This window comes from Amblyomma americanum, chromosome 1 (genome assembly GCF_052857255.1).
Source record: "Amblyomma americanum isolate KBUSLIRL-KWMA chromosome 1, ASM5285725v1, whole genome shotgun sequence".
NCBI lineage: Eukaryota > Metazoa > Arthropoda > Arachnida > Ixodida > Ixodidae > Amblyomma > Amblyomma americanum.
This window is the reverse complement of record NC_135497.1, coordinates 224,380,856-224,408,850: the sequence shown is the minus strand read 5'-3', so window position 1 is coordinate 224,408,850 and position 27,995 is coordinate 224,380,856. Positions and strand designations below refer to the sequence as shown.

At 45.5% G+C, this 27,995-nt stretch overlaps 1 protein-coding gene and 1 long non-coding RNA gene across 2 annotated transcripts; both read right to left on the bottom strand.

Annotated features, from left to right (window-relative positions):
* Nucleotides 1-3: 3 nt before the first annotated feature.
* Nucleotides 4-16,119, bottom strand: LOC144095382 (chromosome-associated kinesin KIF4A-like). Its single transcript, XM_077629141.1, has 9 exons — nt 15,951-16,119; nt 15,020-15,109; nt 14,327-14,585; nt 13,097-13,207; nt 6,655-6,830; nt 3,425-3,640; nt 1,691-1,834; nt 932-1,021; nt 4-165 (listed from the first exon to the last, which is right to left on the bottom strand). The coding sequence occupies exons 1-9, from the start codon at nt 16,074-16,076 to the stop codon at nt 106-108; spliced, it is 1,272 nt and encodes a 423-aa protein (XP_077485267.1). The 5' UTR covers nt 16,077-16,119; the 3' UTR covers nt 4-105.
* Nucleotides 16,120-21,456: 5,337 nt separating this feature from the next.
* Nucleotides 21,457-23,618, bottom strand: LOC144095377 (uncharacterized). The gene is made up of 4 exons (XR_013306724.1): nt 23,534-23,618; nt 23,331-23,393; nt 23,068-23,190; nt 21,457-21,677 (listed from the first exon to the last, which is right to left on the bottom strand). It is a non-coding gene; the product is annotated as an uncharacterized LOC144095377 (long non-coding RNA).
* Between the last annotated feature and the right edge of the window lie 4,377 nt (nt 23,619-27,995).

Sequence of the window (27,995 nt, the reverse complement as noted above, 5' to 3'; positions counted from 1 at the left end):
GGCATTTCTTTGCCACACCACTTCAGCCTTCACAAAGTCAGCTGAGAAGACAAACTGACTGCACAGTCACGAGTGTGGCGGTATGTCCTCCTCCAGAGTCTTCACTTATTCAGTCTTCTTCTTGGGCTCATCTTGGGCGTTTTGGAGCTTGTATATCTCCTGGGCCTATAGAAGTTGCACGAAGGAGAAAAATAAAATGCACACAAATTAGTCTTGGTTGAGGCCTTGTGTGCAGGAATAAAAGATAGCAGACGGTTTAATAAAGCATGGCTAAGCGCGGAATATCATTTAGTAGCACTAGTTATGATGGGCACGTAAGGTCCTTACATCCCAAAAGCATTTGACCTAAAGGCCTTTACCCGGAAAGCATTTACCATGAAGGCCTTCACTCAGGTGTACCCTTCACCCAGGCCTCCTAGTTGTGCACACCTGGCAAGATGTCCACAACCCGGTGCGTAGGTGGACCGCCTGCCAAAAAGCAGGCTTCAGAGACGTACGAACGGCTGCCTGGAATCAGAAAGTTTGCCTAGTAGTGCTATCGCACTAAAATTAAAAACGTTGCCAGTTTTATTTTTTCGGCACGGCAAATGAGCGAAAAAAATTGAGAAGCGGTTTTGAGGAAACGGCGCAGTAACTGTCTCTCTTATCTCGATGGGTACCCGAACCGCGCCGTAGGGAAGGGATAAAGAAGGGAGTGAAAGAAGAAAGGAAGAAAGAGGTGCCGTAGTAGGTATCCGGAATAATGTGGAGCACCTGTGGATCTTTAACGTGCGCTGACATCGCACAGCACACGGGCGCCTTTTGCGTTTCGCCTCCATCGAAATGCGGCCGCCGCGGTCGGGTTCGAAGCCGGGTACTCCGGCTCAGTAGACGAGCAGCCTAGCCACTGAGCCACCGCGGCGGGTACAAGTGACTGACAAGAAAAAAATACCTGGCCCTCCAGCCCCTCCACCAGTGAGGCACAAATGTCTTGGTGAGACTCAGTCGTTGAGTTGGCCGAGTGCTTGAACAAGGACAGCTCCTGCAGCGCACATACACAGAAGGTATTAGAACAGGTTTGTGTATGTGCAATGTGGGGCACTGTTATAGTAAATGTAGACATCACAAAGCAAAGTACCCTGCGAAGCAAAAGAACGAACTTCTAATTCTTGGCATGACGCTAGATAAGAATCCAGAAATAGCTTTTCCCTCTGGCAAATGTTGACGAAGCAGCATCTGTGGTATACAGCACAATGCAATAGTGCTGCTGGTGTAACCTGCTTTTGCAGAATATAATTGCACAATGGACCAAATTCACAATTCGTGAAGTCTGCTTGTGCATATTACACGTTCGAGTAGCACCCGCACCACACAACCGTGTTCAATAATGGTGTCCTTTGGCGCGGGGGGCATCGACGGGCCCATTTAATGGCATTAGCAGTGCGCCAAAAACATATTTATTCGCAGTCATCTTTGTGCCCATTCACAAAGTACCAAGTTGGCCACAACTCATTCGCATGCGAAATATTCATGTCACTCTTGTCTGCAGTGCTCCTGAGCAATGGCATATTAATCTGACACAACGCCTTTTTCCAGTTACTACTTTTTTACAAGTTACGAAGCAAATGCGTAACATGCAGCTGAAATAAGCAGCTTTGCAGGTAAGAATTATCCTAGCTATATAACAAAGTACTGCACGCCCAAGCTCCACCTGGAGTTCCTTCTTGACCTCAAGGATCTTCCGCTCAAAGCCCCTCTCGAGTCTCTGAACCTTGGCCTCGAGCTCCTTGATGCGAGACATGCATTCAGCCGGCGCGTGCTCCTCGCCCAGCTTGCTGACAGTCTTTTCCATAGGCTGTAGGGAAAACCAGGAGACATTACCAACATGCACATGGAAAATAGTGGTAATATGAGGGACCTGCATTTCCCAGACAGCCACTTGTTATTACGTCTTTATTTGTGCGCTTACTGATGAGTAGTTTCTGTGCAAAATTTTCTCGCAAAGTAACAATCTTGAGCCTGCCAAGTCACATATTCAACACCAGTATCTGCATGGTACGTACAGACCAGAGGAAAGAGGTTAAAGCACAGAAGAGAGCCTGTGCCAACCCCCGCAGTGCCGTCATGGTACTGTCAGAATTCCTCGCAGAGGTATGGCTGATACAGCGAGCGTCGTTTAAAGCAATGTTTACTCAAAACAATGCGAAACTAAATATTTTCCAGTTCAATCGGCGTTGAAGCATTTAGAAAGTAATGTTTTACTTCTGAGCACTTTGAGCTGAATGTGTCACAGAAACAATGTTCAAGTTTCAGTTTCACGGCGGCAGTAGTTGTTCAAGTTACAATCACATAACATGAGAAGGCCAATCTTGCCATGAAATTATTGCCTCCCGCCAACAGGCGCACAGTAATAATTGCCCCCATGATTAGCAAAAAAATGTGGAGAGGGGTGCGGGGAGTGCGGCTGATATTTTCACTCTTAAGGAAGTGTATTGAGCTTGGCTTTGAAATGCTTGCGCTGTGCAGAGTGCAGGCCACCGAGCAGCAGCAGCAGCAGCGGCAGCAGCTGCTGAAGAGCAGCTGCTGCTGCTTCAGCAGCTGCTGAAAGAAAGAAGCCTTGTAGCTGTCAGTAGTCAAACAAAAAAGGAAAACTTTAAAGGAAAAAAATAAAAATAAAGGCTCTTCAACAATTAAATGTCGACGTGATGTGATGGACACATATATAAACTGCCTTTGAAGGAAGTACTAAAGCTCATGCAATTCCTTTGCAGCCCTCAAGGAAAAAAAACATGGCCAATTTCCCTGCAGCCTGAAAAAGCAGCCTCCACCTTGCTTTAGGTGTGCACCAACATTAGAGTCCTAGATAAACGTTTTTACTATCCTACCCATTAATTCAGCAGATAAATGGAATCTGGGCGTAATGGGCAGTCATCAGCTTGATCTGCCAGCCAGTGTACTCAAACTGATGCTTTGGTCCCCTACCTATATCAAGTCTATTGAAAAATGTTCCCATTAATTCAAATAAACCTTCTATCCCCTTAGCGTTCAAATTTTTCTTTATAGTCGAGTTTAATTAAAGCCAGGACACTACAACAACTTTTTCAATGTTTTTAGCCTCACCGGAGCTCAAAACCTTCAAAAAGCACCAAAGAACCCCATGTGCCTTTGCTTACATCCCTTCATGCTTAACATGCATGCAGAAAAGAGTATGCAGGTCCATAGTTCCTTAGAAAAATGCACGAATTCAATTAAAAATGAGCGAAGCAATCTGCTATAAGCAACACCAGCACGATTACTCCCAAAGTGCAGTGGATAAAACGAAAGAGGGGGGGGGGGTTGAGGCACGTACCAATCTAGGTGCTCGGGGAACCCAGAAAGCAAGTCGAAGGAAACCAAGGGCTGCGTGGAACCCACTTAAGTAACCGCTGTGTAACAAGGCACTTACAGAGATCACCTGCTCGGATTGCTTTCTCGCCTGGTCCTGTGCCTGCTGTAGTTTGGCGGCCAAGCGCCTGTTCTCTGTCTCCAGCTGCGCATTGTGCGCAAGCGCCAGCTCCAACTTATCCTTGAGCAGCTCTGCGTCCTCCGCTCCACCCGATGCTATTGGGTTCTGCACCTCATGAGTTGTGCACCTCATCAGTGCAGCCTCAGCCTCCTGGAGCTGCAAAACATTGTGAGCGAGCAAACGCATGTTGAACCAATTCGCACAGGGTAAGTGACTCAGGGACACTCAAAAATTTTCAGCCACAATAGCCAACTACTGCGAATACACGTGAGAACACTGAGGGTGTCCCCCTCAGTGTTCTGCGAAACTCAAGAAGTAATCTATACTCACAGGTCAGTCCACAATACCTTCCAATCTCATATCACCTGGTTTGGGAATCCTGCAATGCCCGATATTCTAGTACGGAAGATTCGACTCCCTTTCTTCCTCCATTATTATGAGAATAAATAAAGTTCTGTTTGCGTGCTTTCCACGTGGCCAATCCAAGTGATGCTTTTTCTCCGCTACGCTAACAAGTGCATAGTATATGCCTTAGTACATCAAATGATTGACGTGGCGCCATCATTTCTTGAAGCATGCGTGTGCCGTCTAGCGGATTTTTAATGGGATATTTACAATGTACTGAAGATCCCCTGGCTCAAGTGAAAAACAAATGTACATCTGTCGATCATTTTTACAGCGTAAAACTTCCCCCTTTCGTTATATTACTGGTCATATTTTATACGTGTATACTAAGGGGTTGGACATTTAGGTTTTTATTTTTGAAAATTTGGCGAACTTTTATCGGTAGTTATATCAGAACCGAGGTCTCGGTTTTTTCGCCGAATAATATTTTGAGGAATGAAATATTGACTTTTCCCGGTAATATTATGCGGCAATACTATGTAGTCAATGGCCAATTGAAGTCTGCCTGTGTTTTTGTAATCACGAACATATTATTTACCAGCAATCAGAGTGCAAACATTATTAATTCAAGCTGTGCTTGTAGAAGAAATTGCTGCCTTCATTAAAAGAGTAAGTCAAGTTATACAAGATAACGGCAAGACGAAAACGAAAGTTGAAATTTACTGCTAAGGTCTAGGTTGACTTATTAATACTGGGTTGTCGCGCTGGGCTGAGCGCAAGGGAAGGGCATCACATGGTCTCTGTGTTGATGGCAGGGATGGAACTGCCACCTAATTTTTCGTGGTAGCCAGAACCTACCTTTTCGTGATGCCCATGCACGGTTCCGTGTCAGTGTCCTGCATGCAGTTGATTAACCTGCCTAACTTACTAGCTGCTCTAAGCAGGTGATGATAGTGAAGGAACAGAGCTTAGCTTGCAGATGGTGAGGAGTTGCTGCTTCCCCGTTACCACAGGCGCGTCAACTAGCAGAGCAATACCTCAAGCCACACAGCTGCGCTGCTTATTCAACAACACTATCGTCGCTTCATGCCCCTGGCTTCCGGCTTGCTAAATTTCAGCTTTAACTCAGCGTACTTGCATTCAACAGCCAGCTATCTCTGCCTTGCATACCAAGAATTCAGAATTCGGTTGAAACTGAATTTGAAAAACTCACATCGGCGCACACTTATCGTTTTAGTTCGGCTTAAACCGAAATGTCCAAGCCCTAGGTACACTGCTAGGTGGCTGAGCCCTTTGCGAGGTCGTTACAATTACGCTTGTACGAATATCCTTTGAAGACAATATGAAGTGAGTAGTAGTAATTTAAAATTTATTTGTCATTCAGGATAGGAAATGGCACAGCAACGGTCTCACATATCTCAGTGGACACCCGAACCGCGCCACAAGGGGACACTGAGTAATTGCACACTTTGAGTAATTGAGAGCACACTTTGAGTAATTGCAAGGTAATATTTTGAATTCTTTAAGGCAGGCACTCTCAATCTTGAATATTTGGCTTTCTACGAGAAACCTCCCAAATTTTCAAATCTGTCCTTTCTTACATAACATGCATGCATAAAATAGCATGCACATGCGTGACCGCTAAAAACCAAACAAATTAAATTAATAATGACTGCCTTTATAGTGGAAGTCTGCTAGAATTAATTATAGCATAGGTCCCAAAATAAAGTACGCCAAAGAAAAGGTGGGATTGGGGTGAGCTGGCATGGTGGCGCCGGAATGTGTCGAGTCGGCAGTGCTCGGGCAATCACATGAGGATGACGACAGCAAAGTGAAACACAAGACAGTATAGCGATCCTCGTCATCGGCCAAATGCTCAGCGTGGTAGACATGCTGAGGTGGCTCGCGAGCTCACAACATGAGCACATGCAATCCTAGCGGGCATACGAGTGACGGGTAAACCTGTTCTTGACGGCGAAGGAAGACAAAAGGAAAGGACCGTATTCACCGCAAGTGACGTTTTTCTCCGAGAGGAATCTGCAACATGCTCTGAAGGATTGTTGGCACGCTAAATACGAATTTCTATCCAGCGAAATTACAGTGTCACAAAGTAAACTGCTGATTGCACCAACTTCGTTAAATCCAGGCTTAACTGTATAACACGACCACAGCCTGTTCAAGCCAGCTACAGCCGAGGGCTCTGCAAAAATGGAGACGGCACACAAAAATATGAAAGCAACAGGTGCGTTAATATTATTGGCAAAACGACATATCATGGTGTAATGCATGCGAAGCCAAAGAGTGCAGCAAAGCCTTCGACACGTTGATGCATGCAGACTCCCGTAGAGTAGCAGCCGCCATTGCTGCAGTGCCACCGCTGCTTGACGCTTCGTGCGGCCTGCTCCCAGTGCCCATTCTTTCTTTTCTCCGTTCTTTCTTTTCTCTACCTCACTCATCTCTTCCAGTGTCTTCTCTTTCTCATCGGCCCGCGCCACCCTCGCCTTTGCCCATGCACACCGAGAGACAGCCCAAGGTTGCCGAAAAGTAGTCTTCTAGCAGCTCGCGAGTCAAGTGGTGAAGCTCGCTGTAGCTATCGTCGAAGTAGCCGAAAACAAAAAAAAAACACTATGTTCGCACCTTGGTTTGGGATATAACGCAAGATGCGTTCCCAAACCAACGCACAAAGGAAAAAAACTCTCGTTACGTCCCGAAAATATGATAATTGCTTAAGGTACTGAGTGGCCATCGATGCAATACCATCCAAGTACCACGAATGCTGTTTGCTGTACGGTGACCTTAAGCTTGCATTGCGAAGAGAAGCCCACCTTCTGGCGAAGGTTCGCGATCTCTGCCTGCGTTGGATCGATGTTCGCCGTTGGCTTGTTCTTGATCTTCCTAGCGCGGTCTGCGTAGCGCAATGTGTCCAGCGTGTCCTCACGGTTGCCGCTTGCCGGACTAATGCAGGCAATCATTACAGTGTGGCTGCTACCTCCCAGCGAATCTGAGGAAAAAAAGTAAATAAATAAGAATGGGGAGGAAATCAAATGCTAGGGAGTGACAGATTTTTAAGAAAGTTCATGCAAACAAAATGTAGTGTCGTATGCCGAAGATAAACTGCACAGACCACGAGCATAATAAACACAATAGATCTTTGACCAATTAAAAAACCCGTCGGACCTTGAAGAATATTCAAATTAAACATTAAATGGCTAATACTTCACACAAGAAAAGACGGAATAACGGTTCTCGAATTTCAGGGCTCTATAAGCTGAAAACCATGCCTCTATAAGCTTGGAAAGCAAGACAGGTACTGCGTAACCATAGTAAAACAAGCTTATTGGTCATATCACGAACGCCAAACCACCTTGTGAGTAAGTCAAAATAATTTGAATATTTAAAACGGTCCCTAAAACTTCAACGAAAACACACAAGGTAATCATTCATGCCAGAATGATAAAAATATAACTTTCCGCACATCAATCCGAGTTTTGCGCTAGTGCTCAAAGCATAGGACTGCACACACGGTGTGCCAGGATCGCAAAATCTTCCCACCATTCCACAGCTCGCATCACACTAGTTCTTATGCGGTGAGTCACAATTTTGACGTGTATAGGCAATTCTCAGAACACGTACAACCATCTGTTACATCCTGTGATGACTACGCAACTGTTTTATGTGCTCAGTCAAAAAACCTGCTAAAAGCTGCAAAATATACTCGACAAAACAGGTTCGTCAGAAGCCAAACTATACCAGCTTTTTGCGAGGAACCAAGTGAGCTCATCTAAAGGCCGTTAACCGCTTAAGCAGGTTTTCAAACTACATAAAAGCTCATTAATTGGAATTCGGCAGGGACGTCAACCTAGTACGAATTAACTAAAGCTCGAACTAACGAAAGTGAACAGAATATGCGGAACACTGTGATCGGGAAGCAGTCGGTTAGAGACAGTACCCTATTTCATTGTTCTGAAATATTCAGTCATCACCTTTTGCTTTTTTTTTCCTGGAAGGCAATGACCATCACATTCTCTTCTCAAGCCCGAACTATCTGAAGGCCTCTTTTTTCCCCCTTCAAAACTTAAGCAGAGGAAGGCAGCATTCGGTGTGCCCCAGCTTGTGCAGCGGAGGGCGCACCGGAGGCGCAAAGGGTGTGTGTGACCATCACAAGGCTGGAAAATCGATCAACGTGTGACCGTCACGAGACTGCCGCTTTTCTACCAAAACAATAGCACAACCTCAGCGACTTGCTGATTCACACTTGAGAGTCGCGGCCGTTGAACGACTGTTTAGGACGAAACGCAAAAATCCTCAGTGTGGCTGCACGTACGCTGCCTGATTTTCCAGCCTTCTGACCCGAAGTAGCAAACTGCCAAACCTATAAGCCTGGTTTTTGGCCACATCCTAATTTGATAACACACTATTGCGTCGACATCACACTTGGTTTCAATTTCTCTTGAAGCATTTTGGCGCATTAATTATCGCAAACAGACGACAATTTTAAAGCATTACGCCGTGACACACTGCTTAGGATGGCCGCTAAGGCCACAGTACCGGTGCTGCTTTTCTACATGTCGTACGGAATTATGCGCTCCCGGTAGCAATAACATTATTTTATAACGCTTCATCAATTCTCTTGTAAGGTGAAACTTCTCGAGTTTTGAATAATTTTTTTATCTTGTTCACCAATCTCGCACTGTGGTTACCGGACATTTTGGTATACCTTCTTCATCGTTGAAGTGACTCGAAACATGGTTAGAAACGTGAATATCAAAAGCATTGCATCGAATTCTTTGGCATCTGGAGAAGCGCGCGTGTTTTCGAGGGGACAATTGAACTCATGGGTGTGTGATGGCTGACGAGGTAATATATATGAACAATTGTGTCTGTTATATCCCTGACACATGACAATCTTTAGCGTCACTCACAATGAGTGACCCATGACTTTAGTATCATTCGAAGAGTGCATCACAGCGATCTGTAGTGACTAGCGCTCTCCCCTTTTGTGTTCAGAGCCGCGGTGCGCGGACAAATGAAGCAAGTATAGAGCCTGGTAATTGTCAAAGTAATGCACCATTGTACCCTTTAGACAACTGCCCTTTACACTCGATCTTGAAAGCTGGTGGCAACCGACGGGCTTCAGGTTCACGCATATTAAGGGACATTCCCCTCTTTCCTTTTCAGAAAAAAATGCATTGGAGGGCGACAGATGCATCTCCCCTAGCACTAACTCCGTTTGTGGGCAAAGTATGAAATGAGAGCTCAGTCTGCGAACAAGGCCCATTTCTCAAGCATTTCACCCTGCTAAAGCCTGGTGCTCGGGTTACTCCGGGTGAAATGCTTGGGAAATGGTTCTTTGTCCCCGCCTTGAGGAAACAACAAATACTTTGTGCCATGGCGCTCTTTGGACGCAGATGCTTTTGCGCCACAAAAATTCTCTATGATCAGAATAACGATTTTTGTTTGCAAAAAACCGTCCTGTAAGTCAGCCGTCCTGGAATTTAGACCGTGGTATTTTAGCGAGTACTAAATTGCGCAAAGCACTGGTGAGAGGCCCCTTAGAGCTACTTTTTCTCAAATTATTTGCGGAAACAATTTTTGGGAGGTTATTGTGATTCGAAAAAAGCACAAAAGTTAGGTCCTCGCGGATAAATTTGTTTATAGTATATTGCTTGCAGTTCGAATAGTGACGACGAAACTTCTGTCGTTAACTGGTGCAGCGGCGTCTCCTTGCGAAAGCGATAGCGAGGAAGCAAGCTACCTGCGCAGCACGAAATTTCATTCCGAATGCAGCTTTTTCTTTGCCATGTAGTGACACCTCATGAGGCCCCTGTCAAGTACGCAAGTACCCGTCCGAGAATAAGCTAAACTGTAGTGATGTTATATTTGGCCATATGACACCCGAATTAAAGTTGTATGGCAGGAAAGCCGTAGTCGGGACCAACATTAAATAATCAGTGCAGGAAATCCCTCCTCCTAGGCGTGCAGCCAGAGACAGCTTCAAAAAGTTTCCTGAGAACTGTTCTGCAATAAAATGTGTTCATTAGCCTGCGACACATGTCGGATATTAGCCTACTTATCACGGCTCAACTGTATTATCAATGACTTACCATAGACTACTGCGATGCAAAGCAGTTTCGATATACGCGCCTGACTAAAACGTAAATTAGCTGACGTGTAGCAAGAGAAGCAATCGAAGCCTAATGCATGTTATGCACCGCATAAATTCATTCATGCCAGGCACTTCCGCAATGCATTGCATTATAAAGCAGTCACTGTATATTAAAAATAACCACTTTGAGCATCCGACAGGGCAGCAGCTTGGGCATGTTGGCTAATAATTTGTGACGGAACAGCGCAAAACATAGGGACAGGAGACAAAGCGTTTGTCTCCTGTCCCGGCGTTTTGCGCTGTTCCATCACGAATTTAGCATCCGAGACGGCGTAAGTGTATATGCTGACCTAGCTGCACAATAGTAATTTTCTACGGGAGCTATAGCTATGCATGCAAGTACTTGCTAATACATTTCTCTTTATGTCTGTGAGCAGAAAGATCCGAATTGCGAGTATATGTGCAAAAATTTTATACATCTGTGCCTGCTTACGCAAGTGTATGCTGAACACGAATACCAACCACCGTATCATTGCCCGGCGTTTTCTGCGCTTGCCCCAAAATGGCGGTCACGGAGGCGGTGTCTCCACCCTGTATGGTATTGCACTACATCGAGTCACCATAGCATCCCGCCGCTGGTCACGCCATTCATCGCTCAACAACAAAAGTTAACCCAGCAAGCTACTGAAGCCTTCGAGATTGGCGTTAACAAGCAACGCATGCAACAGCCGGGTACAAATCTCTGAGGTCTCGCGTAGCTGCCGTCACCATGCTACCGATAACACGGAAAGAGCCCTGCCTCCACGGTTATCCAGCCTCCCAGCTCGCACACCAATTTTACCCTCTTCACATCTCCAAAGAGGGCATGCAGCCTCACTGGAGCGCTGCTTTTTTCGATGCGTTCCCAGGCCGCCCAGGCCGCCCAGGCGCGTAGTTCAAGTTACCGGTGGCGCAAGCCGTTACAGTTCGAATTAACAGGCTATATTTTCTCATAGACTCTAAAGGAGCATGAATGGATGAAGTCTAACAGTTTTAAGGCGAAAGCCTTCAATGGCTCATACTCCCGGTTGAGATCCTGCCCATCCTTTGAATCGCCAACTGAAAGTCATGACAACGGATGTGTCGTCATACCGTTCGTCTGTTCGTTACGCTCTTCAACTCGATAAGAAAAAGAAAACCTTTGCGCACGATTGGACTCGAACCACCATCCTTCCGGTCCGCAGACGAGCGTGCTAATGACTACGCTACTTCATGCCAATGCATATGCAGTTCTCCTTGTCTAGGACGCCGGAGAGTGCGGAAAGGCGTCGAATCGGACGACGGATGCCTCCCAAACATCCTGCAGTGCCTCCAGCATTTAAAAACAAGTATGTGCTTAATTAACGTCTTAACCACAGATCAATGATGCAAGCAGCAACACCGCGCTAAGGGCTTTCGCCTCACCGCCCTTTAGGTCAACAAAGTGCCCCGTTGAATTGTTAATTATCCAGAGATTCGAATTAATAAAATAACAAAAAAAAGCAAAAAAAGCAAGCACATAACGTACTACTGCTTACAGAACTTCGCAGTCGTTACTAATGCACTCAACAGAACTGAGGTCAGCGTTTGACAGTTAACTGCTCCACAGTGAGAGCTTGCTTGGAGTCGTCATGGTTGCCACATCACTGCTGGCTGCCTGAGATTCCGCCATGCCAGTTTCAACGTTTCCAGAACACAGTCGCTCGTCTATCTGGCTGTACTTGGTTAACGGCACAGCTTTTCTCCATTCGCCGATACTTTTGTACAATCTTCTCAGTGCATGCAAGAGTGCAGGTCAAGGTCAGATATCCGAGGTTAGTGGCGCGATGCGCGACGCACCTTTTAGGCGCATGCGTAGAAGCTTTCAGCTGAAGAGTAGAAACAAGAAGACTGCGTGGGGTCCATCCAGCCAGCTCGGCCAGTGTTCAATGTATTTCGTATCAGCGAGTTTCGAGCAGTGAACACTACCAAACGGGAGTCAGGCACCAGCGAACTGCAGGAGGTCACTTTGGCCAGTGTGAAGCCATCATACCACGCACTAATTGTCTGAGTGCCACTGCTGTCTGCATAATGTTATGTGAAGCACTGAAGAGCAAAATTAAGCATCGTGCTGCTATGAGTGGGCTGCACCCCAGTTATAAGCGGAGTAACGCTGCTTTACCAAGTGCACTTTGGTGTTAGAGTTTGCGAACTCGGGCATTCTGACATATCACTCCTGGCCTTCGAATTAAGCAAGCCGGGACAACCTGCCAGCACAAAATATCCGCTAAAATTTGCATTATAAATTACAGGGCCGCAGAAATTCATTGAATTGCATGAGATTATACATGAACTAATATTAATGACACTTACTCCAAAATACGTCATTGCACTGCCTTGGCTAGAGATTCATAAAACATGCAGATTATTTGAGAGGTACGAAACTGATACAGACAGCAATGCATAATAGTAACTGTAGCACGAAGACATAAGCATATCGGTCGGGATGTTTACTGCGATATTTGCTCAGGCAATTTTTTTTCAATAACACTGCCGACCGAGGAGTTTGCATGCCTAGAAATGCCCTAAAGCACTATTTTATCTTGAACTGCAGAAAGGCAATAGAGATATGATGTACAAGTACACTCACCACCAAAAGATTATAGAATGAAATTTTGGCACAAAATACAATTCTTTAGCATCAAGGGAACATTACTCAAGATTGAATGATTCCCTGCAATTTGCAAACCTGCAGAATTAAGGCTGCACAAGTTTTTTTCCACGCTTTGTGCAAAGATGACGATGAAGCCAAAATTTTTTGCCAATTACTATGTTTCATAAACTTGACTGCCGGTGTAGAAATGCGTTCAAGTAGTACTGAATTTGTCTTTTGATTGGGTGCGTGCATAACCAGCTGTAATTGATGCACCACATAAAATGCTACACAGGGGTCGGAAACAGAAGCTGCGTGGGACAGCTCACCGAGGTAGTAGGGATACCAATGCCTTGAAGGCTGTATACACTACAAAACTAGATGTCTATGAAGACAATAAAAATTGTGCACTGTGCTGTGCAGAGCGTACAATAAGTGCCACATTCCAAATGCAAAACTGCAAAACAGGAATGCCAAGAGAGCCGCACAGACAGAAAATTTCTGTACGCACCCTGCAGCAATCTGGTCAGCTTGGAGTTCCGGTACGGAACGTGGAATTTTCGTTCGCTCAAAGAGCTCACGACATTGCCAAGAGACAAGAGGCCATGGTTTATTTTCATGCCTGTAAACAAATTGGGAGTACAACCTCAGCCATGTTTCGGAGGTGAGAAATATTAAAAAAATTCAAGCTCAGTGGTAACTAAATGATTAAAAAAGCAACATATGACCAAGAACAGGACGGAAATGAATATCACAAGCGCTAGGTCTGGCAAAATCAAGCAATAAAAATGCTATTCGCAGTGTGTACAAGATACGAGTTATGAGGAGATGCCGGCCTTCTACAACAAAAGCAACGTGGGCCAGGCGTCCTCCAGACCACTTGAGCGAGATATGCAGTAAGGCACATAGCAAAACGATACATTTCTCTCCATGCATCATGTAACATATGACTGCTGGCCTTGAACACACACCGAGAAAACTGCAGAAAGTACGAAAACTAAAGCTCTCAGAGATGACATGGCATAGTAAAAGGTGCGTAAAAAACATCAATGAAAAAGATCATGCGCTGCTGAGTGCAAGGTTTGAATGTGTTAGCAAGCAGTTGACCACACTAACGACTGCTTAGCCATTTGCAAACACCTTTCGTTGGCCATTGCAAACACTTTCATTTATTTGCTTTTAACTACTGCTTAGCCATTGCCACCACCTCCTTGTTCACACCGCATCATCCTTCTTTTGTTGCGTTTTTTTCTTCACTTTTATTTTGTTGTTTTTATTTTTATTTTAAATATTTTGACGTTTATTTGTTTTGTTTTGCTGCTGCCTTACTGCACAGACTATGTTCAACTCTATCCAACAAGAAAGACGGCACTCGTCATTCCTATGAGGCTAAGTACTTGCTTCCCACGAGGGATTCCCGAGTTCGAATCCAACTCCTGGAACTTTTTTCTGCGATATTTTTGGGTTTCTGTGACGCCAAAGGACCACGTGGACATTTCTTAAATCTCTCACTGCGGGCAGAGGTGCTAGTACATTAAAAAAAAATTTATTTAAACCACTGGCTTTGCAGGCAGTGCGACAGCAATGCGTCTTTTCTATGCTTCTGCCAATTCCTTTCACCTGTCACTGCAGTTTGACAACTGTGCCTATTGCTATTGTGGCGGCTCGTGCAGTTCAGTACTGCCGACGGAGTCGCCCATCGAAAAATACTCGCTGAAACATTGAAATATCAGTGACCAACCTTCCTTGAACCTCTCGCCAATTGCCTTGGTCTTCTCAGCCCGTTCGGAACCAGCGAGATCTACAAAATTCATTTTTGCCACCGTCGTGGCACCTCCGCTCTCGTTTTGTTGCTCCACTGTCAGTGTCAGGATGGCATGCGACCGCGAGGAGCAGATGTTCATATTTGTTGCCGCAGTGATCCGGGACGCAGAGCCGATGCCAACCAGCCTGAGTGTCTCATCTGCGGTCGCCACTTTGCGTTCTGTCAGGTTGGGAACCTGCGCACACAAAAGTAGAGTTAAAAATAAGAGAGCTTGTTGCATAAGCAGGTCTTCGTGAGCAGGGTGAAAACTGCGAATGGGAACGAACGCAGAACGAGAAAGAACTACACTCCTCGCCCCCCCCCCCCCAAAAAAAAAATATAAGGAGCCCCAAGCAAATCGGAAGTGCGATAAAGAGTTCAAAATTGTACAGGTTAGGCCACAAAACAAGCACAGCAAGGTATGTTTTGCATACTGCACATAAATTCAGTCACATTACTTAGAGAGTGTAGCAGAATGAGCAAACCCCATCTTTTTACTGATGTAGGGCCCTAAAACATGAACTGCTTGCTCAGCCAGGTACTACATTTTCCTTGCAGATAAAATTCAAGTTGCATACTATTTTTTATGCAGTTTGTGCAGGGATGTAGAATATAGGAGTGGAATCTCACCTTTACTGTACCAGTCTTGTCTTCCCGAATTGCAAGTGGCACCCTCCCTCTGCTGTTTGAGAGCAAGTCGAATATTTGTTCTTGGTATATCTGCAAGAAATTTGCAACAGCAAAAAATCCATAAGAAGCCAGTTTGCATGCTACAGACATGATGCAACACCCTACATTTACATTTACTTCTGGACAGTGTGACAGCACGAAGCAAGGCTGCACTTGAATGTTCAAATTCTAGGTTACGGGGATTTTATAGCGAACCATTGAATGCAAAAGATCCTCAAGGTGCATACAGCATGCGGTGGCACTTAGTAAGCGATAAGCATGCATGCAAATTAGAGTGAAGAACAAGTGATGCCAAACAAAAATTTGCAACGGCTAAGCTTGCGGCTTGATTGATGCCCATGCTAAGTTTGGACATGACGATCCATCACAATCGCACTTGGCTTCGTGCATGGCACAGTCTTGTTGCTCCTCATGCTTTCGCTCCCAGGCAGGGGTAGGAAGCTCCAGTTAGTATCGTTTTCAACTACTTTAGTGCATCTGGTGACCGGAGGACTCGCATTTAAAGCAAATCCTGCACATGCAGCACTCATGTCTCATTTTTAAAATGTGAGATAATTTCTTGAAATGTGCGTTTGTATTTTGGAAAGCGAGAGCAGGTACAAACTGTGGCGGTAGCCGAATTGTCCAAGGCATCGGAAGACAAAGCTGTTATGTTTGCGCCGGCAGTGGTTTACATACCGCTCAGGGACCAAGTTTTTTCCAGACAAGTTCTTTTTTTCTGCCTGGCTCTTGAGGAGAAACAGACCATAATCGCCCATTAGGCAGAACAGCTTTAACAATTTCTTGCCATAAAATAGTTTGGTTGTGTTCACTATGCAATGGCTTATGTGACAAAATTCCAACGTTCATGTATTGCAGAAAACACACTCACCTCCAAGAACGACACACGCACAAGAAAAGACTTCCCTGTGGTTGTTGTCATGTTCTTGAAGATGTCCCCAATTGCCCTGGGGATTATGCCTTCATCGTCAGCATTTTTTGAGCAGCGAATTCCCATCGTGTGGGTTTTACCGGAACCCGTCTGCCCGTAGCAGATCACGGTGACATTAAATCCTAGAACACAGAGCAGGCAGTCACGGTTTCAAACATTTACATGGTCATGAACTCGTTACATATTATGCAGCTAGATGAAGGAAGGACAAAGGGAAAAAGGGTTTGTCAGAATGGGCGAAAAGCAAAAAATGCTAACAGTCACTGAAGCCAATGACAACACAGGATATACGTCGTCCACTGCAAAGTTGGGAGCAACGCTGGTGAATACTCAAGATTACGCTGCACACAACATGAATGCATTCGACAGCAAGAGCTGAGACCGCCACCACTTTAGCTCAGTGGTAAAGCATTGCATGTAACATTGGAAGGTCATGTGTTTGCGGCCACGGATGTCATGCCTAATTTGTACTACTGCCTGTGATTACATCTTATTTAAATCATTACACAATTATTTTTCTCTAACAGACGCTTTCAAAAAGAATGCCTATGCTTTTTTAGGTTTCCACAACGCTTAGCTTTTCTCATACACAAAGCTGGATCAAGCCACTTCAGCCTACACACACTCAACAGAAGGAGACTGTACATCAGCTGTAAATTTTTGGTTGATACAAAACCAGTGCGATGCTTGCTGTTGCTATTTGTGATGAAAGAAAATAACGTGTCAATGCTCTTTTGTTGCACAGGGCACTGTGTTGGTTGCCAAAATTAAGATTAGTGGGAAATATTTTAACTGCAATACATCAAAAACAGCACCTCATAAGAACCACAGGAAGGCTCAGGTAGAACTGCACTTTTTGAAGAAGAACTGCCAATAAAAACAACTCATCATTTTGTCGAGTATGCAGACTAAAAAACATTAGAGGTGAAAAAGTCAATTTTTTATAAATCTTTCCAGTGAACATAAAATAAACCAGTAGACGAATAACAAAAATATTGCCTTCATTGGATCTCTTCAAGGAAAACGACCGGGACCAGTCACTAACACAGTTGCACCTACTTATAACGAATCCGACGGTCACAGGGATAGCGTTCGTTGTATCGTAGTTGGTGGACTTAAGCTACTGCAGCCAAAACACAAGTCATACAAGAGTACCGTTTATTTCTTTAAAAAGTCTGCTATATATATATATATATATATATATATATATATATATATATATATATATATATATATATATATATATATATATACGTGTAGTTATGAAGAGAGCCAACAGTCACCGAAACCATGGTGCATAGGGGAGTGTTTTTAAAAAGAAATTTTTAATGTGTAGTGATAATCTGTGGGATAATATATATATATATATATATATATATATATATATATATATATATATATATATATATATATATATATATATAAATCTGTCGCTTAAAGAAGGTTACTTATAAAGCAGCAGAAAAAACAACGATGCCGCCGGTGGGAACCGAACCTACGATCTCCGAATATCGCGTCTGATGCTCTTACCAACTGAGCTACGGCGACGGCTGTCCGATCGGCTGCTCTCGGGGAAATTTATGTTTATTGGGTGTAAGCGAACCATGAGTGTGTTCGCCAGCGCCACCCTCGTCCATAGCGGCGGACGTAGTACGTCCTGTATTAGCGGGAGTGTGACGTGGAACGTCATCTAACGGCGAGGGCGGAAAATGTGCGAGAGCCCTCTTATGCTACCTATGGCATCAAGACTGCCAGAACTGAGACCCTCGTTAAGCAATTAGCAGACAAGGTAACGGAAATGAGGGGCTCGTTTTGATAAACTTATGAAGGGAGCCAACAGTAACCGAAACCAAGGTGCATAGGGAAATGTTTTTGTCTTTCATTTTTTAATGTGTAGTGCTAATCAGTGGGATAATAATACTTAGATTAATCTATCGCCTAAAGAAGATTACTTATAAAGCAGCAGAAAAACAACCATGCCGACGGTGGGAGCCGAACCCACGACCTCCAAATATCACGTCTGATGCTCTTATCAACTGAGCTACGGCGACGGCTGTCCAATCTGCTGCTCTCGTGGGTATTATGTTTATTGAGTGTAAGCGAACCTTGAGAGAGTTCACCAGCGCCACCCTCGACCATAGCGGTGGACGTAGAACGTCCTGTATTACCGCGAGTGTGACGTAAACGTCATTTAACGGTGAGGGCGGGAACTGTGAGAGAACTCTCTTATGCTACCTACGGCATCAAGACTGCCAGAACCGAGACCTTCGTTAACCTATTAGCAGACAAGGCAAATGAAATGAGTTTCTTGTGATGCTACCGCGATCCTGCCTAAATTAATCGTGTCTATTTGTGAACGTCCACAGAAAGTCACCTGTTTGAGTCTCAGCGATGTGCACAAAGCGACATTTTGATGATATCACAAAATGCAATTCCAGCGGATGTCTACTAACAGATGTTCTCTTGTGAATGATCTTACGGATGTTTCACGTGTATCTCAAAATGATTGGGACTATTTGTGGATAGATTTAAAATATCTCTGGTTCTCAATTGGACCGGTGTTGCCCGAAGTTCGATCTATCGGATGTGACGGCTAAGTTTTGTACGCTATAGCCGTACATTTCCCTATACATTCACATTGTAGCTTTACGGTGCTCAGCAATTATTGGATATAAAGCATAATTTGATCTAACAGAGTTCGATAAATCTTAACTGTACCACCGAAAGCGACTGAGGCGTTGGCGGAAACTGGTGGTAGGCTGGCGTACTTGTCTTCTGTCCTGACAAAGTTATAAGGACGTGTGCGCAGCGCGCAGTGCTTTTCTCGTGCAGTATGCACCACCCTTGTGTAAAACGTTCGAGCAGCGCATTGGACGCCAACCAAAGAGACAGCTCGCCGCATTTACTAGGTTCTTCAAGAATAATTTGCACAGAGGTAAAGCTGCATAGACCGACAAACTATAGGTAGGGGCCAGCGGTTCACACGAAAAACATCGGGTACTGTGTGATTTCAGTTTCATTTATTGGTGCCGACATGCTAAGCATGAGTGATGCCCACTGGTAGGCGTCTACGCGCTGTCTGTGTGCGGCAGCAGGGCAGAAGGTGGAGATCCGATTGCGTGTACACAAGGGCAGGGCCACGTGATGGGATGGGCCAGCATGACATAACTTCTCGCATGCTGCCATTGGTTGATAACCGGCCGTGGACCGTAGTTTCGCTTCCAACAGCACTGCCCCGTCATTCTGCTTCCATTCATACTGCCCCGTCATACTGCTTCCGTCATACTGCTTCCAAAGTTACAATGCCGCTGTTTATTACTTTTTTCTGGGGGGGGGGGTAGTTAACACTTTCTTGGGGGAGACCATGGAGGCTGGGGTACTCTTCGGTGTGCGCGCAGAGGCGGAAAGCGCGCGTTTTAAACGGTGCTTCCTCATTCGCTACATAACCGGGTGGTATGGTCACGGTTGTTCGTTTTATGTGAGACGCATTGCCACACCATAACGCATGTTTTGACGGGAACGCCGCCCTCGTTCGTAATAACCGAGCGTTCGTTACAATAGCGACCGTTATAAGTAGGCTCGAAGGGACACAAGGGGGCTTTTACCGCATGAGGCGGACTTAGGGTTGCTTGACGGCGGAACGAATCACTGGCCCGTCAACGCAACGGTTTGGTCGAAGACCCTTTTCCCAAGCATCTCCTCGCAGAAGAGAGGAGCACCAGGCGGCGGGAAATCTTGTACCCATTAGAAAACCGATTTGTACCCGGCGGCACTGGGGATCAAACGCAGCGCCTCCCGAATGCCTGACCTTATCCTGGATTAACTGTTTCCTCACGAACAGCTTTTAATACACAGTCATACGAGGATGTCATTCCGCCATTAACAAAGTAATCTCGGGGTGCGCCAAGGCTCTGTCCTTCGACCGTTGCTTTTCCTAGCCTTCGTAAATGACCTCCTCTCTCGCATAGCATCGTCCATCGGTCTGTTCGCCGAAGTCTGCGCGTTACACCGTCGCATTTCTTCTCACCATGAACAGATAACCTTTCAGAACGACTGACGTAAAACTGAAATTTGGTGCTCAAATTGGATGATGGAGCTGAACGCAGCAGAATTCAAAATCATGCACGTCTCACTTAAACGTTCTAACATTTCTGATGAGTATTCACTAAACTCAACTATGATATCACAGGTTGAGTTTTACAGGTACCTAGGCGTCCTTATCAGCAATAAACTAACATAGAATCAGCATATCACAAAACTAGCTGCTGACATTTAGTACACTGCCGTAGTGAAGGGCTCCGGAAATTTCGACCACCTGGGGTTCTTTAACGTGCACTGACAACGTACAGTACACAGGGTACACATTATAAGGTCACTTTCGCTATCACCGCTATTCATTCGTAAACTTGGATACGAAACTTTTATCTGCCCGAAGCTCGAATACGCATCCCCCCATCAGACGTACCTAATTAACGAAATTTAATCCATCCAGAACTGCGCCGCCCATTTCATATCTTCAAACTATGACTTTCGCTACAGCATCAGCAGTATTAAGACGCCTCTCGGTACCCGCCCACTACCCTTTAGAGGAAAATTTTCTCGTCTCTGTCTGTTCCATAAACTGTACCACAAGACTTCCCCAATTTCCGTGATTCTCTACAAGTTCCAACAGTGCACACATCATATCGTCTGTTCAACTCTATGAGCATCTGTCGCTTACATGGACCTACTAACACCCTTAACAAATCTTTTTTGCCAGCCGTAATTAAGGAGTGGAACCAGCCTCCTGACCATGTTGTAATCGAACGTGATCCTGTTAGATGCAAACAATGCCTGACATGTCATCTTGCCATTACTTGCCATAATGCCATAAATTGTTGCTTCCTCTTATCATTACAGTGCCTCTATCACTTGAAGCGTGATTTTGTACTTGAGCCTTTTGACTGTTTCATGGTCGTTTTGGCCAACAATTTTTGTGTTATTTTTATGCGCTACCTGCTCTCTCCCTTATGTATTACCCCACCCAGGGCATTTAAGGGTATAATAAATGATTATAAGTGATGATCATGTCAGCCAGGAAGGCAGCTTGCATATGCGAGCAGTAGCAGCAAAGAAAGCAGGATGACTGAAGCCAACAAGAATTTTGAAAGCTTAAAAACGGGTGCTGAGGAAACACACCTAAGAAGTAAACATAACATTTGTCGGAGCCAAATGACACACTTATCAAAATCTGACGACGAATTTCATCGTCAAAATTCTTGCACTGATTGTGGCACCAGCACCGTTGTTCACCCCAAGTCGCATGTAAGCAAGGTGCCAGCTGACTGACCTTTTCGCGATTCTCGGACCTACCCCAGTGGCGGGATCAGAAAGGAAAGAACTGGAAGGGGGGAGGGGCGTATATTTTAGAGAAGTATGCTCACCATAGAATATCTTTGGCAGAATTTTGGAGACACAGGTCTCGTATACAGCCGCTTGGCTAGAGTCTTGGTCAAAGACGTAGTCGTAGGTGAACTTTTTTTCACCACGAACAGCCACGGTCTTCTCGCTCGGCTCTAGCACGGTGCATTCCTGGCATCCTCCTATAATCTCCTTGGATATGAGCGGGCGGCAACGGACGGCCACTTTTACAGGAATGTCATCATTTGACGCCATTTAACGATAAGTCTGCAGGAAAATAAACAAACGAACAGTAAAATATGTCAGAAAACAGTCGTTCTAAAGGGACCCTGAAACAATTTCGATGGGCATACTCTAGTGCAACAGATCTGTAGAAGTGGTCTTTGCGGATATTCGAGTCAAATATGAAAGCTCTGTGTCGAGCCTATAGTTTATAAATCATTTTTAAAAACTGCTCGTAATAGCTCGCAACCGATTAGGGCGACATATCACCGCCGCATCCCGATGATGTCAGTGGGCAGTCTGGGCGAGCCTTGAAGTTCGCCCAGACATACCCAGACTGCCCACTGACGTCATCGGGATTCGGAGGTGAGGTGCCGCCCTAATCGGTTGCGAGCTATTACGAGCAGAAATTTTGTAGCGAGTTACATTGGCCACGAACTTGAGATTTCGCTGTGGCACTCCCGAGGAGGAGGAACAGAGCCGTCGCCTAGCAGCGGCTGCAGCTGGGGAACGCCTCGCGCTCGCCGCGGCATCTGGCATGACGTCACACCACGCTCCTCGCTGCGGAGCCGCCCGTACCCGCCCTTACGCGCTTAACCGCTAACCAACGTATTTGGTGGCGCACTATTTATGGGAGCCACTGAAAACCCCGCACACTCACTGAATAAAAAAAAACATGTGTATAGGCTGGGAATCGAACCAGGGCCTTTGGCGTTTGAGGCAGAGACGCTAGCACTCCACCATAACGGCTAAGGGCTTGATGTTAAATAAATGCGCATCTAGTGAATGCACGGGTTTCATATATTAACTCTTCCGATGCAGAAGTCGCCACGCTTTCGATACGTATATCCTGGCCTAACAGAGCTAGGCCAACAGCAATTTTTTAAAAATGATTTCTAAACTATAGGGTCCACACAGAAATTTGACTCGAATACCCTCAAAGACCACTTATACGGATCTGTTGCACTAGAATATGCCCATATATATCATTCAGTGTCCCTTTAAAACGGACGTGAAAAAGAGAGACAATTTATTCGGACAGAGAAGTTAAATAGTTTGCAATGACACGCTGGGAAGCAGAGTGTTGGGTTCGTGGATATGTGGCGGGCCGTTGCGATTAAAAGGTGACCCGTCGCACTTAATCAAGCGCGAAAAGAATTGAGTATACTGCTTGCAATTTAACAATGTAATCCAACGGTTCATCGCAAATGAACGCGACAGGGAAAGTTCAATGGCTCAGAGAACCATTTCAACTTCGCAGACGCGAAACCGGGAGTGAGAATTTGGAAGCAGGCCAAGTTTATAATTTATCTTTGTTTATAGATAATACAGCCTGAGCAGAATCATGCCGCTCCTAGTAATGCATCTCTCACAGTGGAGTGATTTCGTTATGTACGAAACAGAACCCTCCCCTGCGGTGCCTGGAGCACCTTACCCCTTGGGAGGCTTGAACCACCCTAGTGTCCTCCTAGGACCCGGTCTGGAGCCTCCGCGTTTTAGGTGGGGCCGCGCAGTGGGGCTGAGTGGGCGCCCAAGAACCTTCGTGTCTGGAACTCCCCTGTTTCAAATAAAGCTTTCATCACCACCAAAGAGCAGTAAAAGTCACCTCAGTGAACGTAAGAGAAGAACCGAAGGCAGGCAGTCCCGACAGAGCTGCCAACGTGCAAGAGACAGACGAATGAGAACCGGTACACTTACCACAACGAGTTCTGCGCAGTGGTGCCGAGTGGGGGCCCAAGGTCCTCAGTGTCTGAAATTCCCCTGTTTCAAATAAAGCTTTCATCAACACCACCAAGCAGTAAAAATCACCGCAGTGAACGTAAGAGGAGGACCGAAGGCAGGCAGTACCGACAGAGCTGCCAACGTGCATGAGGCAGACTAATTAGAACCGGTACACTTACAGCAACGATAAGATCCTTGGGTAGAGGAACACGCGAATTCAAGGCGTAAGGAGCAGCAGTTGAGTTGCGAGATGGCGCGTCTCTGCTTTCGTCTGTTCGGTGTTCTAGCACGCACGCGCTACGGCGGTTATGACTGGCTCACGAGGTGGCGGCTTCGGCCGCTATAGTACTTATCCGCTTCACCGTATTTAGAGCTTTCAGCGCTTTCAATGGTTTCATACTTTAAACCTGAGTTTGAATGCCTTTACAAGCTGTTTTGTTTTGTTTCGAGGTGCAGTTTTTTTTTTATATGGCAATAGTACGGCACTTGGGACTACGGTACGTTCTTGGCGGGTCGTTTGATTTCTCATGCGCGCAGTGCATATATATCGGCACGTTGATAGGCGCGCTGCTGCTGCTTCCGAAACCACAAACACCGTTCCTGCACTCTTGCTGTATCTTATGGGCACACGCACACATTTGGTACCTTATTTTCAATGCATATGACTCGTTTGTTGTGTAGCTTGCAGCTTACTGCAGGGCTTGTTTTCTGGCCACGATCGCGCTGATGTTGTGATTAGCCTCGTGGCCAGAGGTGGGCAAATGTCCTCATTTTTATTTTTACTCTCTCATTCTAACTTTTGAATCCATGGCTCTCCCTCACCCTCGCCCTCATTTTGAAATATTATCCGGCCCTCCCTCATCCTCACTAATAGTTGTTTTAAAACTCGAGTTATTTTTAAAGTCGGCAACTTCTGGCGATATTACTGATTATAAACATGTAAGGAAAGCCCTCAAGGCACTATTGGACGAGAGGCTAGATGCTTATACCGGCGTATGTTGTTTGACCTTGAGCTACTACATGAGATAAACCGTGACAGTTACGAGTTGAGCCCCAAGATATCACTCTGCCTTTACTTCTGGCATGAACTACATGCATAAATGCGCCCTGCACTTATTTTGATGTTATATGTATGAACTCCTACAATTTGTCAGCGCGTAGTTGTGTCTGTGTGCAAAAACTAGGATACGCCAAGAATACTTATAAAACAATGCAGTGGCATTTACCGCGATAGTTACAAAGAGTGCTAAGGAGAGAATAGACTCAGAACAAGGAAAGTTTGTAGGCCGCTTAATTACCACGCGTGGTGATATTGCGATAGCATTGGATCTTATAACTGAATTTCACTGCTTCTAATCTCCTGTCATTTCGTGCGGCTTGCTGCATGCTCGTGTGATGGCGCTGGTAGAGAAGACGAGGAATACGACGATTAGCGGACCTGCTATCTGTGCCCAGTCCCTAATTTTCAGTGTTCCTTCAAAGTCTGAGAATTCTGAGATCTTTTCTGCGTGTCTATTCGCTGTACGACGACCAGGGGCTCCCCGCGCACCGGGAGAAGCACGTCAAAGGATCGTCTGGGCGCTCGATCGGCGCCGTACCCGCCCCGATGTGGAACTTCCCCGCCGCATGCTCGATTTTATTCTCATTGCGCTCCTCAGGATTACCATCTACGAAGATAGTTATACCTTTGGTTCTAGAATGTTTATTGCTTGGAGTGGCGTGATTGGAGTTCGGTGCTGAGGCTGGCGACCAGGCGGTTGGCGACTATGGGATAGGTTCTAGGAACAGCAGGGGAGAGTTATTAGTAGAGTTCGCAGATAGAAATAATTTACGTATCATGAATACCTTCTTCCTCAAACGAGAGAACAGGAAGTGGACCTTGAATAACCCCAAAGGTGAGACTAAAAATGAAATCGACTTCATACTATGCGCTAAACCTGGCATCGTTCAGGATATGGACGTCCTAGGAAAGGTGCGCTATAGCGACCACAGATTGGTAAGGTCTCGAATAAGCTTAGACTTGAAGAGGGAATGGATGAAAGTAGTGAAGAGGAAGTCTATTAACAAGTTAGCGGTAAGAGGGAAGGTAGAGAAATTCAATATATCGCTGCAGAACAGATATTCAGCTTTAAGTGATGAAGACCATATTAATTAAGATGGTTCAATAATGTTCATAAATGAACGATAATCTGACAGCCATCATTACAGAGTGCGCAGTAGAAGTAGGCGGTAGGACGGTTCGACAGGATATCGGCAAGCTATCGCAGGAGACGAACGTTCTGATTAAGAAACGCCAAAGCATGAGAGCGTCTAACCCTACAGACAGAACAGAACTAGCAGATCTATTGAAGTTAATAAATAAGCGCAAGGTAGCCGACATAAGAAAGCTTAATATGGAGAGACTCGAGCATGCTCTAAAGAACTGAGGTCGCCTAAAAGCGGTGAAGAGGAGACTATAGGCATTGGTAAAAACCAGATGTACGTGTTACGATACAAGGAAGGCAATATGGAGAAGGCAGTTAAAGTAGCCGAAGGGTTCTGCACAAATCTATACGCTAGCCAATGCAATCAGAACGTTAATGAGAGAGGCAGTAGCGCACAGCAATGCGCCATCCTGCCAGTAACGAAAGCGGAAGTAAGAAACCCCTTGGGGCAATGGCCGCCGCGGTGGCTCAGTGGTTATGGCACTCGGCTGCTGACCCGAAAGACGCGGGTTCGATTTCGCCCGCGGGGGTCGAATTTCAATGGAGGTGAAATTCTAGAGGTCCGTGAGCTGTGCGATGTCAGTGCACGTTAAAGAACCCCAGGTGGTCGAAATTTCCGGGGCGCTTCACTACGGCGTTCCTCGTAGCCTGAGTTTCTTCGGGACGTAAACTCGTATAAACCATAAACCCAAACCAAACCTTAGGAGCAATGCAAAGGGGGAAAGCAGCTGGGGATGGAGGATCAGGTAAAAGCTGATCAGTTGAAGGATGGAGGGGAGATTATGCTAGAAAAACTAGCCACCCTGTATACGCAGTGCCTTATTACCTCGCCCGTACCAGGAGCTTGGAAGGACGTAAACATTATCTTATTTCATAAGAAGGAGACGCCAAGGACTTGAAAAATTACAGACCGATCAGCTTAATGTCCGTTGCCTACAAGGTATTTACTAAGGTAATCGCTAATAGAGTCAGGGCAACGATAGACTTTAATCAACCAAATGATCAGGCAGGCTTTCGTAAAGGATATTCCACAATAGATCATATTCACACTATCAATCAGGTGATAGAGAAATGCGCAGATTATAGCCAAACTCTATATATAGCTTTCATTGATTACGAGAAAGCATTCTACTCAGTGGAAACCTCAGCATTCATACAGGCATTGCGTAATCAGGGGGTAGAAGAGCCTTATGTGAAAATACTGGAAGATATATATATATATAGCAAGTGCACAGCTACTATAGTCCTCCATAAAGGCAGCAATAAAATTCCAATAAGGAAGGGCGTCAGGCAAGGAGACACGATCTCGCCAATGCTGTTCACCGCATGTTTACAGGAGGTATTTCGAGGCCTGAACTGGGAACAGTTGGGAATAAGAATAAATGGAGAATACCTAAATAATCTGCGATTTGCTGATGACATTGCCTTGCTGAGTCACTCAGGAGGTGAACTGCAAATCATGATCAATGAGTTAGACAGGCAGAGCAGGTCGATGGGTCTAAAAATTAACATGCAGAAAACCAAGGTAATGTTCAACAGCCTAGCAAGGGAACAACAGTTCACAATTGGCAGCGAGAGCCTAGAAATTGTGACGGAATACGTCTACTTAGGGCAGGTAGTGACAGCTGATCCGGATCATGAGAGGGAGATAACTAAAAGGATAAGAATGGGGTGGAGCGCATATGGCAAATTCTCGCAGATCATGAGTGGCAGTTTACCAATTTCCCTCAAGAGGAAAGTGTACAACAGCATAATCTTACCGGTACTCACCTACGGAGCAGAAACGTGGAGGCTAACGAAAAGAGTTCAGCTTAAGTTAAGGACAACGCAGCGAGCCATGGAAAGAAAAATGATAGGTGTAACGTTAAGAGATCGGAAGCGGGCAGAGTGGGTGAGGGAACAAACACGGGTTAATGACATCCTAGTCGAAATCAAGAGAAAGAAATGGGCTTGGGCAGGGCATGTGATGCGAAGACAAGATAACCGCTGGTCCTTAAGGGTAACGGAGTGGGTTCCAAGAGAAAGTAAGCGTAGCAGGGGGCGGCAGAAGGTTAGGTGGGCGGATGAGATGAAGAAGTTTGCAGGCAAAGGGTGGATACAGCTGGCAAAGGATAGGGTTAATTGGAGAGACATGGGAGAGGCCTTTGCCCTGCAGTGGGTGTAGTAAGGCTGATGATGATGATGATGCGCGTACTTCGACAGCACCAGCAATGAAATGCTTGTTCTGCTACGCTCATAACAGAATTACCTTGTCCTCCGGTTGTGCTCTTAGCCGCACGTCGTTTAGTTGCAGCATGTGAACTACAAAATTACTCCTGTCTCTTACATGCCAACATGGACCACAGTATATTTCTGCTGTGTGCCGAAATCCGCTTCGTGAACATGGAAGCTTGTTTTCTTGCGACGACCCACTGCCCTTGTCGAAGTTGAGCACACA